The sequence below is a fragment of the Epinephelus fuscoguttatus genome, linkage group LG8, assembly GCF_011397635.1.
Source record: "Epinephelus fuscoguttatus linkage group LG8, E.fuscoguttatus.final_Chr_v1".
NCBI lineage: Eukaryota > Metazoa > Chordata > Actinopteri > Perciformes > Serranidae > Epinephelus > Epinephelus fuscoguttatus.
In genome coordinates this window covers 14,619,844-14,637,364 of record NC_064759.1, presented here as the reverse complement: position 1 = coordinate 14,637,364, position 17,521 = coordinate 14,619,844, and the positions used below count along the sequence as shown (strand labels likewise).

The window sequence follows — 17,521 nt, the reverse complement described above, 5'->3', positions numbered from 1 at the left end:
TTGTTTAGTCAGACCATCTACAGAAAATAAATATCCAGCAATTCAGTTAATCATTTAAGCAAGCAAAATTATTTTCTTTGTTTGATATTATCTTAAACAGGGCTGAATTAATAGGAATTTTATCGAAAATCACAATATGGACTAGTGCGAGATCCAAATTTCAGGAGGCGCAATAAATGTTAAAGGCAAAATATAAATGTTTAATAAAGTATTGTGGTGCTGCAGAGATGTCCCAGCCTGTAAACAATATTCCACGGACTTAAAAAAAAATCTGCCTGGCACAGATACTAACAAAAAAACAAACAAACAAAAAAACACCCCACACCTAGGGTAACAACGGTGTAAGTTTTTCATTCACCCTAAGATAACAGTCAAAATATTTAAGATTCGTGGCATCATTGTATCATGATGCATGACATTACACAATTATTATTATCAGTTGAAATGACCCTTAAAGGAAGAGACTTGACACCATTTTGTTATGGCAGTATGTGTAAAAAGTCTGACATGCAGTAAAGGAAGAAAGGAGATGCACATGTGATGAAACTGTACGTTCAATTGCATTTTTTTTTTCAAAACCATAGATAAGCAAATGTATACAATATGATAACTGTCAATTTTCATACCACGGCATACGGTTTTCACAGTAAACCATTACAACCTTCATCATATTGCAATAGCATTATAAGTCAAAAATAATCACAATTAGATATTTTTTCCAAATCATTCAGCCCTACTGTTAAATTGGATAGATTTAGGTTTTCACACTGTTGGTCGGACAAATAATTCAATTTCAAGATGTAACCTTGGGCCCTGGACACGTTGCCAGATGCTGTTTCTTAACAATTTTTGACCATACGTAGCACAAATTTATCGACTAACTGAAAAACGTATCAACAGATGAATAATAATCGTTAGCAGCAGCGTGAGCGCTTTCTGCCTTGAACACAGAGAGATTACATGACTATATGTAACAAATGGCTGATACACCGACCTCTCCGACCTTATGAAAAGGGTATCTGCTATAGGAGCAGCATGGATTATATAGGGGATATATGGTGTCTTTGAAGAGGTCTTCTTGGTCGAGTATATGCAGGAGAGGAATATTATACATAGCATCAAGAGGACTATCATACATAGAGCGATATATTTGACTGCATCGTCAGCCACTGCTCACTAAAGCCGGCCAAGAGGGAGAAAGTAGGGTAAATACAAAGGGCAAATCCGGTTAGCCAAAACATACACTGGAATCCTCATTACAATGACAGAGCAGAGGGGGAACAGAGGGCGAGACGGGAGCCTGGTAGGCTTCTGATACCGGCTGCCCAGATTAAGAGACCATCAGAGCTTTACTGTTTAAGAAAGGAGTGTTTTAAGACAGCTCAGGAGAGGGGGAACAGAGCAGAGGCATTCACAACAACGGCTACAATACTAAAATACAAAGGGTTATACAGCTGAGCTCAATGCTGATATTACAGGCAGATACTATTCTGCATTTGATTCTAACAGGATCCAGTAATGTCAGATAGATTCTGAATGAAAGGCTTTTATTATCTTTCAACGCAGATGTTACACAACTTTCAATCGGCACAGTATTCCACACTGCTGAGGCTCTTTACTATCCCCATTGATTCACAACCCACTGCACATAATTGGGTTAATACTGGGCATGATAAAAGTTTAAATTTAGCCACATGTCACATTCAACGCCAGACAATTTCCCCATTCAGATTTGGGGCGTTTATGGCTCAGAACAAGTTAACAGCTCGCCCACAGGCCAGACAGGGCCGCTGTAAGCCCATTACAATAAGCCTGTTCACCTTAATGGTTCCAGCAGCCCAACTGTCACAAATCAAATCATTGCCAACACTCCATTTCCCTTATTAAAACTGCGCTGAACATAATGGTTTACACACGCTGCGAGGAGTTGCATCCGTCCACCACACATCAGCAGTGTAAACAGACTGTTGTGTTTATGCATTCCTTCATGACCATTTATCTTGAGTGACTTTATTAGATTAGATGTATTACAAGAGCTGTGAGGCAGGTCTATGAGGTGCATTTATCAGACTCTGGATGGGGTGAAAGCTTTTTGAGAGGCATAATAATCAAGTGAAGGGCCAATTCCACAATTAAAGGAGAATCAGTCTACCTGTTGTGATCACCGCCACCATTAAAGTGGGTCAATATAGAAAAGCATTTCCTTTGATGGACGGCAAACTGCACTAATAATGATTTTCACTGTGAAGCTAATAGGACGCAGACTACACCATATAAACCCCACAATTATTACACAGACAAAGAAATGACCAGCATGACAGCAGCTTATCTGTCTTACTTTGACATCACTTCTCACACTAAATCAATTCTAGATGCATGAAGAAGAAACGCACAGTGGTGACGGACACCAGGTCAAAGTTCAGGTAGGACTCCCCTGCAACCCAGAAAGTTATTGAGGCAACCTAATGAGGTGCTGATGGGGGCGAGGAGGGGGGTGGGGGGGGTGGGGGGGTCACAGTCCTCTGGAGCAGCAGTTACTCAGCAGTTGTCACAGATAGGAAGCCTCAAGTTGACGTGATGTCTCCTGCCAGCTTGTTATCATGCCTGTTACCATTGCATAACTGAAGCCAAATAAATGTGATTTTGAGCTCAGTCGGTGGAGAGGAAAAGAAAAAAAAAAAAGGGAGCAACGAGGAGCGAGGTGGCAAAGAAACCACCGACTCTCACCCGCCTGTGAGCTCTGAAGACAAAAAAAGGGGGAATGATTTTGGTGTGTTCAGCCTACACGGAGCTCAGACGACACCGAGAATGAAACCACTTGCGTGATATGAGACTCCATGATGTCTGAATGTAAAGAAAAGGGCCATTTTGTGAGGCAGCTAATGAGAACAAGGCTGAAGCATCTCTGTCAGCTGAATTTAAAATCATCTCGAGCACAGGAAATTCATCTCCACCTGCATCTTTTTACGACAATGCAACTCTCCTGAGCAGGAGATATAATTAATGAGGTCCTTTTGCTGCTGAAATGAAGCACATATTCAATTTGCCTCATAAAATCTGTTATGGTTCACATTAAAGCCTGAGTGGTTGTCTAACAACCTCTTAACAACAACCTTAATGACTGCAATTTATGACATTACAGTTTCATGACATACTGCATCAGCCAGGAGAAATTAATTAACATCTTTGTGATGGGTGCAAAGTTACCTTTATCTACAGATGTGAAGCGACAGGAAAAGAAGAATTAAATTTGCACTTCACATTCGTCTGCAAAAATTCAGCTCCGCAACAATGAACCTTCAAAGTGAGTGCAGCTGACCGAAGGTAAGTGAGTGCAGCTCATAGTCAGTAAGTCAGAGCGAATCAGTGCTTTGATGTGTGCAAGAGTCCAGCATGACAAGTTGATGGTGACAAAACGCTTCCACACTACTGACCCAACTGACAAACCAATGCAGGACAAAATATTGAATTATCCTGCAGATTAAAACAAAGAATCCAAAAAAAAAAGCATTAAGAGGAATTGTGAGACAAATAAAACTGGGTGCAATCAAACTGTAACAGCATCTTATTCTACAAATGTCAAATGGAGAAGATTCATCCTTCTCACTGGGTGTGATACTTGGAAATATAAGCATGGATCCATCTTGGCAGCATGGTGTGATGGCTTCATGAACATCCATTAAACATGTTTGAAAATATAAGCATGGATCCAAATTAGCACAACGCTGTGATGTGGTGTAATTTGCATTTAAATCATTTTTCATTTGATGATTAATCTTCACACAAATCGACAGCAGAGAAGGATCAGCCTCTTACCTCTGTCGGTTGTGTTGGGAGGTTTCCTCTCTCCTTCTCGTCTCGTCTCTTCCGCCGGTGTCCGTGAAATATTTACCCCCTCAAAGAGGTATACTGCCAGCCATCAACGCTTGATGCTCTTGAAAAAACATCATCCTGAAAAACACGGCTTGGAGACATGCCAAAAATGTGTCAAAATGGGGAGAAAAGGGGGAAAAATGAAATGAGCCAATAATTCTTGCACTTATTGAAATATTAAATAGCCAATAAGTGTATGGTTGTCTGGTGACAGTGGAGAGGTGCTTGTGTTGATGGATGAGAGAGGCGCTCTCAGTGAGAGCGAGTGAGTGAGAGAGACAGAGAGAGAGAGAGAGAGAGAGAGAGAGAGCGTGAGTTAGAGAGAGAGAGGGATTAAGATTGAGGAGACACCCCTAAGGGACCCTTTATCGTTGCATTGTAGCCCTACGTAGCTTAACGCCCAAGCGACTTCACAACACAGCAGCAACACGATATTGCCCAAAGATAATTAATCTGTTACCGGGGATTAGCGGGGTCTAACCCCCTCACTCACTTCATACTGAGGCACACTTCTAACGCCGACCCCCACCAACAGTCCACGCACACTCCCCATCAACCTGACCAATCTGCGTCCAGACTACCACACTGAACCCTGACCAGATTACTGAGAGAAAAGAGTCAAAATGCAGCCAACTGTGTGCACTGAATAATAGTGAAAAGAATTTTTTTTTTTTTTTTTTTTTTTTAAATCCACTCACAGGTTGGTTGCAAAACTCCTGCCTATGACAGCACAGTTAAGGCTGCGATGTGCTGAGAGCTCATGTGAGGCAGAGATGCATATAAAATTAGAGTAAGAGAAGCGAATAAGCACACAGAGATGAATATGGGGAGAGGGGAGATGCAGGGAGAGGCAACATGAAATACTGAGGAGGGGGGAAAAAAGTGGGTTCCCAGGGAGTGATGCTGAGAGAAACAGGAGGGAGGGTGAGAGATGGAGTGAACAATGAATAGAGAGGTGGTGGTGGTGGCGGTGGTGGTGGGGAGAAGCGGCATGCAATGGATTTTTAGGCAAAACCAGCTTTCAGTGGAGGCTGCAGGACAGCATCAGCACTGATTCAGTGACGAGGTAGCAGAGGAGAACATGATGGAAGTGATGAGAGGCTGCTGATGGAGATGCTCTCTGGGAGATTTGACCGAGAAATGCAAATTGGAGATATAATGGAGAGTAAAAAGAGTATGGTGTTTGTCTGCCATCGGAGAAAGGGGGGCAGGAGCAGGCGAGCAAAGAGGGAGGGGGCGGCGTTAGTTTTTCTGTGTCACTGAAAGAGAGTGGGGGAAGGGAGGCAGGGAGATAATGCGAGCGAGGGAGCAAACAGTAGCGAGCCAGAGAGCATACTCACTGACTCATATAGCCTATGTATAGAGGATGTGTGTGAAAGAAGACAGAAAATTATATTATGTATGCAAGAGTTGTTCAGGGAGCGTTTTACGCAGCCTACGTGTGTGTATGTGTGTGTGTGTGTGTGTGTGTGCATGTTAAACTACAGCAACAGTACTGCATCCAGGCCATCCATCACCGCACTGATAAAATATCACCACTCACAGGATTTAAAATAACCAATTCAATATTTAATGTCCTTGACAATCTAGTGGTTATAATTCATCGTAAGAGTCATACAAAGTCATCGTTCTTGTGGAACCCCAGGCATACAATATTCATGTTAAACAGATAAATCGTAGAATTATGAGCTGCAGAGTACAACTGCTTAATTCATAGCTGTAAAGAAAGCCTAATCTTTTCTTCTCATTAACAATTCATGCAATGTACATAAACCTTTATGGCAGGTGCATATGTCCTGTCTGTGTAGCTGTAAAACAGTAGATACAGAAGTGAAGTGTGAAGTTGGCCCCGTGCACCGTGTTTGGTCCAGCAGATCATAAAAACAGGAAAACAATTTACATTCTACTTAAGGCACCGTATATCTTGAGGAAGTTTTCTACTGTGTATGTTGAGTTAGTTTAATGACTGAGAGCTGATTAAAGATCGTTTATGTCCATGTGGCTCTCTCAGGGCCTGAAGGCAGATTTGACAGTAAACTATCTTCAGCAGGTGATGTTCACACAAGAGCTTCAACTAATGTTACTGTGATTATCAATTAATATGATTATTTTGTCTTTTAAACTTTTAATTTTGGTTGATAAAATTGTAGAAAATTGTAAAAAACGATTTCCTAAAGTCCAAGGTGAGGTCATCAAAGTGCCTCTTCAGTTTAATTAAACGTATACTACACAGGATTTTCCTAAAAACACAATGTATGCACTCATGCGGAAGTAATTCCCACTAGAAGTGTGGGGTGGTGTATTTTTCTGCACAGACTTTGACCTCTGCCTGTATTTTCTTAATTTCTTCGTATTTTCTGTGTTCAGGACATTTATGGGCGAGTACACCCACAGCACTCATATGAGGTCATCTGGGGTTGGCTTTTACTTCCACTTTCGCTGGCGACCGAATTTACAAATTTTACCCAACAATCCTGCATAGAATACCTTTTAGAGTCAAAAAAGTAATTTTCTACTAATGGACTAATTGATTAATAGGCTGATCATTTTACTTTGAATCTTGTTGTTACGGCTGTGTGTTGTTCTGTGCTGCTGGCCCTCTTCCCTCCATTGTAGATCTGCCTAGGTGTGCAGTGCACCTGGCATTGAGGAGGTGCCGAAGAGCTCCTGTGCCAGCAGCAGAGGAGAGAGGCCTCTGGTGTTTGTCCTGCTGCCTCTCAGCATGGGATTTTTGTTGTCTTGTTTGCTTGTTTTATTTGTAATAAATCCAGTGGATCTGAGTGTTTTAAAGGTGGTTATGTGGTTATTTTGGGTCAGTGTTAGAGTTTTGTTTGCCCCATAGGGCCGCCTAAGGGTGGGGCGTATCACTTGTAAAATGTTTAACTTTGCACTTGTGGGCTTAGTAGAGTATCTTTTAATTTCTTTCAACTAAAGCCAACAAGTAAAACAACTAATGAAACTTTTTGTTTTAACATGATAAACATGTTGGTGAAAATTGCATTATAAATTCCCTGTAGTATTACAAACTACATTCTAGTGCTGTCAAAAATATTGATTCTCAACATTTGAAATGGTTTCAGTGCTCATTTTCAGCAGTATAATTACACCAGTATCAAATGTGCTTCCTCTCTCCTTGTCAGAGTTTACAGTCTTTCTGCTGTTCCGTTACTAACCAAGAAAAGAAAAGTCGTCGTCATGTTACAGCCGTGTTATATTTATTTTTTAATGCAAATTTTAACTTGTACGCCAATGTCAATTTTTTCCCATGGTGTTGAATCATATATGGATATTTTTTAAGGTATTGTATCAAAGTTAGAAATTCCAGTATTGTGACAAACTACTACAATCATTTCTCATCTTGGAAAGGATATAATATAGGCCCTTAGATTAAAGTGCATTCATTAAGAAAAACACATATATTTTTGATCAGATTATAATTTAAGTGTTGTAGGACCATTGTATGCTTTTGCACCTTAATACAGGTCAGTATACGTGAACATAATGTTTGTCATTGTGCTAAGTTTTCTCCCTTTAGACCTTCATATAAAAATGTCTTTAACCTGATTATCTTTAAAAGTGCATTTTATCTGAAATAATTTAAGAACTTAAAAACTTAAAAAACACAGACATCAGCTTTGGATGATGAGGCCATATGGCTAGTGCAAATCTCAGAGGTACTGCACCAACTGTACTAAAGCTGCAGTTAGTAACTTGTATAAAAATTACACACTTATGGCATTTAAAAATTCTAAAACTTTTTGTCATATTTGCTGAAACGGTCACTAATATTCACTCAGTTGTACACGAGACGGATAATCTGTTAAAGATACATGTTGCTGCTCCTCTCAGTGCTTCTAATGGCATTCACTAGAATCCACCACAGCTGAAGGAACCAACCAATCAGAGCAGAGGAGTCTCCAACACAGCTGTCAATCATGTCCGTCACAGCTCGTGAACTGCGGTCAAACTGAACAACGCAGATCAAATATGAATCAAGATTCTGTTAATGCATTGCATATTTTTCACCTCAAATGTTTTCAGATATTTTAGTGTACAGTTTAGCTGTAAGATGAGAATGTTTGCTCCAGATGCAACACTGAGAGCAGTCGAACAACAACCAGTCGAACCAACTGTCTGGTGTAGTGTAGTGTTTGGCTGTAAGAACAGAAAGTTTGTTCTGGTCAGTGGGTGGTGCTTCAATTTGGCTCGACTGTTTCCAACATGGTGGCTGGGTCACAAACATTCTCATTTAACAGCTAAACAGTACACAAAAATATGTTTCTCAAAACATCTGAGGGGAGAAATAGGCAATGTCGTAACAGAATCATGATTCATATTTGATCAGCGCTGCCTAGTTTTACAGGTAACATCAGCTCACTTGCAGTGACTGACAGCTGTGTTAGAGACTCCTCAGCTCTGATTGGTTGTTTTCGTTCACATGCGGTGAATTCCTGCCATTAGAAGCGCTACGAGGAGGAGGAGGAGGAGGAGGAGGAACATATTTTTTTCACTCAATTGTCAGCAAATATAACAAAAAGTCATTTTTCTGAAAGTTACCAGCTGCAGCTTTAACAAACATGTATGCAGTGTTCTTCGATGAGATACTGCACCATGCTGTTCTTCAAACCCTGGACCTTACTCGTGTTCCTGGATGACAGCTTTTTGCAATTTTTTTTTCTATCATCGAAGAGTTACTGTGCAGGCGGTCTCATAAAAACCATCTACTTTGGAACCCCCCATGGCACAGAGGTGTAAGGTGTTCACTGGCAGACGACCAAAATTTAAACCCTTCCCCACTTTCAGGTCCCCCACCCCTTCAAAAATCCTCTCTCCCTCCGTGCCCTCTACCTTGGCCAGGGTGAGGTGATATCGTGGGTTGTAGGAGTCCCTGTGGAGCCAGCCCTCCTTCCTGTAGGCCTCCTGCAGGCCGCCGTTGAGCTGCTGCAGGTGAAGCTGAGGCTGAGGGCTCAGGTACAGCACTTTCCCATTAAAATGTTTCAGCTTCACAGGGAAGGTCAGAGCCACCGGCGGGTTACGATCCAAACTGGCAAACCGTCGGAGGATCTCTCCAGCAGCGGCTACCTCAGCTGGGCCGGACAGATTCAGGAGGCACATTGTGACATGAAGGCTGGAGGCTGTATGCCAGTGAGGGGCGGAGGACGGTAGGAGGGAGGTGACCTCCTCCTGCAGCTGCTGGAACCCGGACAGGATAGCAGGAGTGTTGGCCCTGAAGGTGATGAAGTGTGTGGGTCGTTTTTTAGGGGGGCGACCACCACCGCCACTAGGCTTCTCCTCTCGCTGCTCCAGAGGTGCTGATGGATTCTGGCTGATGTTCATGGCTCCGAGATAACTCTGTGTGTAACAGGAGAGAATGACTGTGTCAAACATGAACTGTAATACCAGAATGAGAATGTATTTCGGGGTGAATTGTGCTGTACCCACCGAAGTGTCTTCGTTGCCGTCCCAGCTTTCTTGCCATTCTGCTAAATTCTCTTCCTTACCCTCCTCTTTTACGCTTGCTTCTTCTTTGTGGGATAAAGACATTTGGTCTGTTGAAGCCTCAGGTCTAAAATCAAGACAGGTGAGTAAAATTACTCAAGGGGCAGAAGAGTGTCTCCTAAGATTACTATCCAAGTCACACAATATACAATTTCCTTAATGAAAAATGTTTTAAGGACACAATGAAATAAAATACATTGTCAAGTTCCAGCCTTGTGTTGTCGTGTTAACTTTTGTTATATACCAAATATATTTATAAAGTACATATAAAAAAATTCAGTATTTTTATATCAAAATCTGTCTCATATATTCTATACATTTTTGATGACTCACCTTAAACTCAGTGGCGTATTGGTTTCTCCAGTAAAACTGGGGCAACTAGCTAATCCATCTATTAACATAAAACTACATTTGGCTGTTAGCTTGTGGGTTGTAGTAGCTAGCAGAGCAATATGCATTTGGTTTAATTTTATTTTGCCTTAATCTGGGTCAGAGGTGTGTATTTAGATGTAAGTTGGCCGTTTTTTTTTCCTACATATCGTAAAGGGACAGTTCACCCCAAAATCAAAAATACATTTTTCACCTCTTACCTGTAGTGCTGTTTATAGGTCTAGATTGTTTTGGTGTGAGTTGCCCAGTGTTGCAGATAGTGGCCGTAAAGATGTCTGCTTCTCTCCAATATAATGGAACTAGATGGCACTCAGCTTGTGGTGCTCAAAGCGCCAAAAAAATAAATGTGAAAAACTCAACAGTAATATCTCTTTACAGAAATCATGACCTAGGTATTTAAGATAATCATGTAGCAACTATTTTCTTTCTACCCAACTACACCCACCAACATATCACTGTGGAGTCACTGGACAATCATTGGACGAGAGGCTTGTCAAAGCCCGATATGTAAACATTAATGGTGTCCTCCCCAGCTGAGCTGTAGTGTAGCTAGCTCAGTGGTGCTACGTGAGCTAGCAGTAGATTCACGCTTCCCTCTGCGTGACAATATGGTTGGCAGGTGTAGTTCGGTAGAAAGAAAATAGTTCCTACATGAAACTGCTCACAACAAGGTCTGTGGATTATCTTGAGTAACCAGGTCATGATTTCTAGAAAGAGACATTGCTGCTGAGTTTTTCACATGTATTTTTTGGTGCTTTGAGCACCACAAGCTGAGTGCCATCTAGTTCCATTATATTGGAGAGAAGGCAGACATCTCTACAGCTGATATCTCCAACACTCACATCAAAACAATCTAGACCTATAAATAGCACTACAGGTAAGAGGAAAAATCGGCATTTTTGATTTGGGGATGAACTGTCCCTTTAAAATGCTTTGTGGAGGATTTATATTAATTTTTCCCTCGTCCAGACCTCCACAGCTGTGTTGTGATGCCATATTTAGTAGGCCACCCACACTTGTGAGCAATTCAATCAAAGGTGAGGGATCTGATTTGAATCACTCTTGTACTAGTAACCCTTTACACACAAACACACACACACAAACACAATTTTGTTTTACAGCTGCCACTGACATTTACCCTCATTGATTCATCTGCTGAGTATTTTCTTAATCATTTTGTCGATAAAATGTAAGAAAACTGGGGAAAATCCCTGTTAGAAACTGAAAGATGTTAAGTATTCTGTCTACAACAAAAAATACATCAAATCCTCACATTTGAACAGCTGAAGCCTGCAAATATTTTCCATTTTTACCTAAAAAATATTTGTTGTTGCAGATTCAATATCTGTGACCACAACTGATTGATTGGTTGTTGCAGTTCTATTCCACGCTGATATACGTATGTCACATTGTGAAAGCTATAGTTGCTTTAACTTGCCTTTCACTACGACTATAAGTTGGCATTTACAAGTATAGTATATTGCGCAAGAATACTCTTTATGTTTAAAGGCGTTAAAGACTCTAGTCCTTTTTTCTTCATCGCTGTGGTCAAATGTTTTGAGCCATTTATGTATTATGTCTCTTGTTTTGAACCTGTTTTGTTTTTGCAGTGTCTTATAAGTCCATGTAAGCTGGGCACCTAAATTCAGTGCACGACTCTCTTCTGAGAAAATAAAAATCAATCAATCAAAAAAAAAAATAAAAAAATAAAAAAATAAATATATATATATATATAAATATATATCTATATAAATATATATATATATATATATATATATATATATATAGTTGTGTAGTGGAGAAGTTATCTGTTCTTGGTTAAATTCTGTTCTTGGTTAAATTCAAAGGATGAACACCACACCTCACTGCAGCCTCTTCCACGACACATTCTCCTCCTCGTGATTCCAGTTGTTCCTGAGAACTGTTTTCTCGACACTTTGGAGGTGGTTGTGTTGAGTCAGGGGTGTAAGAATTCATCTCACTCTGCTTCTCTTTCTCCAGATGTGTGTTCTCAGTGAGAGCACATGCCTCTGTTTCACTCTCTTCCTGCATGCTGACTTCAGGTGGCTGCTCTTCTGTCGTTTCGAGGCCGTCTTGCTGTTGCTCTTGTTTTTCTGTGTGAATTTCAGAGTGAAAGAGTGATCAGAGTGACAGCGCTTCTGTCTTTTGTAAATGCTGTGTATGTAAGTTTGGTTGTGTATGTAAGGTGTGGTAGCAATAAATGGTTCTCTCTTACCCTTTACTTCCTCCTCCCCTCCAAAGGGGGGAGCCAGAGATTGTCCGGTGGAGCCAAACACCCTGTCAGTCCTGGTATGGCGGTCCCAGACGCGGTGCCCTCTATAGGTGAAGTACTGGATCCTGTGTCTGGGCAGGGCCAGCTCAGATGAGTAGTCACAGTCACAAGGGTTGGTGTCCCAGTTAAAGTCATTGAAGGGTCGCTCCAGCACACCAAGAAAGCGATCTACATACCCCACTACAAAATCTGATGCGTCCACCGATGCATCCCACAGGATCCGGGAGATAACGTCATCTGCTGTGCGCATGCGAGGCTTTTTGTTAACCTCTGTGTTATAAGACATAAAAACAAAAAAAAAGAAAAAAGTTTTAAAACAGATTAATGTACGGAAAAAGTGAATCAGCCCCTTCAGAGTATGTTGTCATTATCAGATGTCAGAGGAATTCAAGCTCAATATGGAATGACCTTTTGCCTCATATTTTGGCTTTGCTGCCTTCTTCACTTTCTTCTTGTGTTTTTCCATCTTTTCTCCATCCTGTTTGTCATCCTGGTCAGGTGATGTGGCCCCTGAATCATCTATTGATGGGTTACTGTAACGAGTTGGCAACAGGGGTGGAAAAAATGTCAGAATATACATGTCAGACATGACAGATGGAAAAAATGCTCTTAGTCTTAATTCCATTTCACACAGATTAACCTTCGTGTAGCATTATGAACTTTGAACAGCATCCATATTTAGTCATGGCAGAGTATCAGCGCCTGTCTGGTGTGCGAAATGAGCAGTGATAGACCAGTAGAAATAATACACATATTATACTTCTTAGATAGAACTCAGCAATAAGAAATGAGTATTCAGGTAACCATTAATTTAATGCTAACAGTTGTACTACAACCTCTTAAGTGTTATAGTTATTAAAAATAAATTATCTAGAAGTTAAAAAAAAAAACACTTTTGAAAAACTTTCTGTAACCAGGTGCCGAGTAGGGCTTAGCAATATGCAGTTAAAGGATGAGTTCACGCTTTTTTCTGTTTCACATGCCCACGTCCACGACTAAAACCACAGTTCGTCACATTTATGAAAATAACTTTGAGTCAAATTTGCTGAAATTGCCGTAATATTCTAAAAGAAGAACATGAGACAGTCAGTGAAAAAATTCATGTCCCTTCTTCTCTATCCACTCACTCCAATGGCATTTCCTATGATTGACCGTGGCGCACCAAAAACATTTACATGCGGTAAGGCCGTTAGAAGCACTGCGAGGGAATAGAGTAGGCAAAGGATTGTGATTTTTCTCACAGATTATCTATCTAATTTATTGCTGTGTGAATATTGTGACAGTTTCAGCAAATGTATAAAGTTATTTTTTTTAATAAAAGTTACCAACTACAGCTCTAAAGAAGTATTTTACTGCTGTGAAGACGGTCTTTCCATAAAAAAGGCTACCTACAAAGTAGAAAGACGCAAAAACATTTGATATTGGTGGTTGCTGGTGTGTGGAGAAATGTGAGTTGCTCGTCTAGAAAAACAATATGGTGGCCGTCTGGTTATAAATGATCTCGTATTATAGTCACGCAGTGAGCTAAAATACGTTTATGAAAACATGTGAGGAAGGGAAAAGGCAACGCAGTAACAGAGTCTTAGTTCATATTTGATCAGCACTTCTTAGTTTTAGCGTTTGATCTCAGTTTTTTTCCCAAGTTCCCTTTTTCACAATACAGGAAACAATGCAATGCCCACTTCCTGTTGACAAACTCTTGTATTACAGCCAAACACTGTGCTGAAATATGCTAACATAATCATGGTTTATATTTGATCAACACTGTCTGGTTTTACAGTTTGGATCTCTCTCGATCCGCTTCTACACTCTTTGTGTCCATGGTGGCGACTGGCATCCATAAATGAGGAAATACAATCTGTAATTTAAGCCCTTGGGCTAGCAAAAATACGCCAGATGACATGTTTCTAGGCGCTGGCAGGATCGAAGGAAGTTTAACACAGATCATTTACACATGCTACCCACGCTGTTACAATATGATACAAAGCTGGATGAAAATCGGCATAGTGACCCTTTAAAGAGTTATTGGTGACTGAAATTATTGCACAGTGACGACTTTTGATTTTAAGATTTTAAAAAACATGAACCTATCCTTTAACATTCAGGCAGGCATCTATTGCAAATCCATTTAGTATAGTGATTACTATAAATCAATCATGTACATGTCAATTAACTAACTAAAAATATTAAAACGCCTCCTTTATCCCACTGGTGAGTTTGCTGAACCATGTAAGCTTAACAAACCTGTGAGAGTAACGACATCTGTTGCCAAAGTGACACTTTCCCATCAGGAAAAACTGGCACATGTTGACTCCATTCTCAGCCCGCTCTGCTGACTCTGTCAATGATAGAGCAACAGAGAAGAAGTAAGCAGGACAAACACACAATGAAACTGTAATAAAAGCCTTTCAATATGGGCTTTGCATTTAAATTTAATCAAAGAATCACAGCAATGGCAAAATAGAAAATCAGATCCCGGTTATCAACAAAGAACTGTCAACATGGTCACTCAACACGTGATATTTTGCCCTATAATTCTGCTCCAATATGTCAAGGGTCTCCATCATGTGAAGCGTAAGGACTCCGATACGTAAAACATCTACGTCCACTTTCTTTACTCAACAGCCTGAAGGCCCCACCAGACAGTTGGACCTGGAAGAAACACTAAGTGAGAGTCTGGCACCGAGCACTAAGGGGGGTAGGTATATATAAACACAGGATAGTACATCCTGCCAGTTTATAGATGTTTTCACTAACTCTGAAAATACATATAATAGTGTGGCAGGATTTCTTTGAAATGGAGTTACATGAGGTACTTATGCATAGTCAGTTTATTGCGCAGTAGATGGCAGTTGGCATGCTCCCAGTTTGGAGGAACAGACAGGAGGAGGGGCACAGAAGCTAAGCAATGTACTTCTGTAGACGGGTAACTTATAACTTTTGAGAAATCAGTATCAGTTTGTGTACACAATAGAATATTTCATCGCTTTACCCTCCCATCAGGCAGCCTTTTCTGATGAGTAACCGAAGCTGTTATCCATGATCTTATCAAAGACACCAGACTCCTTTTACCAAAACAGCAATTATAACCTGCTAAACACAGGAGCTGCTGGTCTATTGCTGCCTCTATCAGTGAGTTTTTTTGTGTTATTGGGTGAATTTGGTGTTAAAGGGTTAGTTCAGAGTCACCAGTCACACAGTAATACAAACTACCTGATCAAGGCAGCAGTAAATCAAAAGCTCCCATGTTCTGAGAAGTAAAATTACCAGTGGCTTTATAGAGAGCATAACAGCTTCAGTTCCCCATCAGAAAGGGCTGTCTGATGGCAAGGTAAAGTGGTGATAATATTCTAATTATAACTTACATTTAAACTAAAATTGTTTTTTTTTAGGTGGCAAAATATGTTATATACATATAATATATAAATAATATAAATATATTTGATGCTGCTCTCGTCCATGTCAGTACATTACTTACCAACATGGAAGCTAAGTAATGTACTGCTCTCACCCATGGCAGTACATTACTTAGCTTCCATGTTGGTACTCCTGTCTGAGGGCACGCCGATTGTCAGCTACTGTAGATTATCCACTGACTTTAAAAAAGGACTTCATATAACCCCACTTAAAAAAATACGAACTATCCCATTAAGCCAGCAGGGTGGATAAATGAAAATATTACTGTTCAGTATTATGTCAAAGTCATTGTCAGAGCAGGAAATGAGGTATTTGTTTCTGTTATTTGTGTTTTCGATACATGGTTGAGTTGTGTCTCCTATATGAGCCTCCATGTCAGTGAGTTATGTTTATGTGATAGATGTTAAATGCACAGACGTCAGGATATATGATCCCCAATCACATGTCCTCACGACTGAACTACATTCTTTCTGATCTGTATCATCTCTGATGTAAGACTGAGCAACTGAAATACAAAATAAATCTGTGATTTATCACGAAGAGGAAACTCACAGTGGAAAAAATGATAAACACAAATGTGACTTTCCACTACACTTCCACAGAGTATAACTCATGTAACAGGTGGCAATGAGTGGCCCTAGACGACTCAAATATCAGCCAAGTAGGTTGGATGCAGTTGCCTGTAAACTCAAACACATACCACACACCCTGCAATGCTATTTCCAGAGAGGAGAACTGGATGTGACTCACGCCCCAAATCCTTTAATTATTGGCTGTAATAATCTTCCTTCCACTGACACAGCACTGGCTGGCACAGGTTTCCCAAGTCACGGGAGAACATGAGCAAAGTTTTAGCAGTCTTTCAATCCAGACGTTAGATCTCGGAAAAACTGACAGGAAGTGACTGAGTGAAACATTACTTAAGAAACTCTTTATTCCTCGGGAACTTTGTTTGGATTTGAGCCGGGTGATGCAAGAGAGGGAGGAGATGCAGATAGTAGATCTTTGTTTCCAACTGGATAAGAGGTCAGAGCCAATACTTGACTCACTTCCTGATTCTCCTGGCAAACTTTCAGCTGAGCTGCCTGGCTTGAAAATTAAAATGTTCACTGTCAGTGATGTGATCGATGCACTCAGCTGAACATTTCACGGTAAAGGTGTCCAAGCGCATGACAACATACAGTAACTATGAGCTTACCAGAAAGCAAATGGTTCACAGTAACACAGAAATGCACCACAGACGGAGGAATTTGATGACATAGTCAATAACTTGGAAAAGACCTTGGTTGATTCCAGTAATATGAGCTACAAGCAGATTTATACTGTAGATAACAGTCTCCTCAATATGTGATACAGTATATGGACTATCCTGTAGTGTCCCAAATTAAGTTAATAGCCTTTGGAGACCCATTTGACAAACACCAAACAGTTAATGTGTCTTTGATTTACCTGCTGTGGCTTTCAGGGTGTCTGTGCCACAGTGAGGGTCAGTGGGTACCCCTGCCTCTGGACCATCATCTCTCTGGTCCTCTGGTGGCAATGTTGGCTCTCCCAATCCGTCTGATGCCATGCTCAGAGCTGTGATTTAAAAGGCAACTTTACTTCAGAAACGTCTGCTGTGTCACGCTGGTGTTTACGACTATACTTGTTTGACCTGACAGTGGATGACAAGTTAAACGGGACACTCCTAAAACTGGAAAGCTGAGTTCTCAACACCGACAAAGTTAGCTAGCGTCAATGCGGAAGTTGATGTTTTAGCGTTGTACGACAATATATGCCTTCCAAAATCCTAAAAACTTCTAATGAAAATAACAGGTATGGCTATATAATACATATAAAACAAAGCATATATTTTTAAATCGCATAAAAGATGTATTTTTTCTTCATATTCGACATACTAACCGAAGGGAAACACGATTCTGAATTTTTGCCGCCCTTTGACCCCGAGTTTGTTGACGCGCACGGAATCATGGGTAGTGTAGTTTTTACGCGTCTTTCGCCTAAAAATGCCTCTGTGGGCTCACTTTTTAAAACCTGATGTCCGCAAAT

At 40.6% G+C, this 17,521-nt stretch overlaps 2 protein-coding genes across 5 annotated transcripts in view; both read right to left on the bottom strand.

The window, feature by feature from the left end:
* The window catches only part of ttyh1 (tweety family member 1), a 30,348-nt gene extending 26,395 nt beyond the window's left edge, over positions 1-3,953 (bottom strand). For all 3 annotated transcript variants that reach the window (XM_049584735.1, XM_049584737.1, XM_049584736.1), the window contains exon 1: positions 3,817-3,953. The gene's annotated coding sequence lies outside the window, so the exon portion shown is untranslated. The remainder of the gene's footprint in view (positions 1-3,816) is intronic.
* leng9 (leukocyte receptor cluster (LRC) member 9) lies at positions 3,829-17,413 on the bottom strand. 2 transcript variants are annotated; one of them, XM_049584739.1, is made up of 8 exons: positions 16,922-17,357; positions 14,300-14,393; positions 12,464-12,588; positions 11,999-12,325; positions 11,624-11,876; positions 9,316-9,439; positions 8,722-9,225; positions 3,829-3,964 (listed from the first exon to the last, which is right to left on the bottom strand). In XM_049584739.1, the coding sequence occupies exons 1-8, from the start codon at positions 17,040-17,042 to the stop codon at positions 3,947-3,949; spliced, it is 1,566 nt and encodes a 521-aa protein (XP_049440696.1). In that variant the 5' UTR covers positions 17,043-17,357; the 3' UTR covers positions 3,829-3,946. The 2 variants fall into 2 exon arrangements, with proteins under 2 accessions (XP_049440696.1, XP_049440695.1); XM_049584738.1 differs by lacking the exon at positions 3,829-3,964 and adding an exon at positions 17,375-17,413 and having other exon boundaries at positions 8,554-9,225; positions 16,922-17,050.
* Positions 17,414-17,521: the final 108 nt, after the last annotated feature.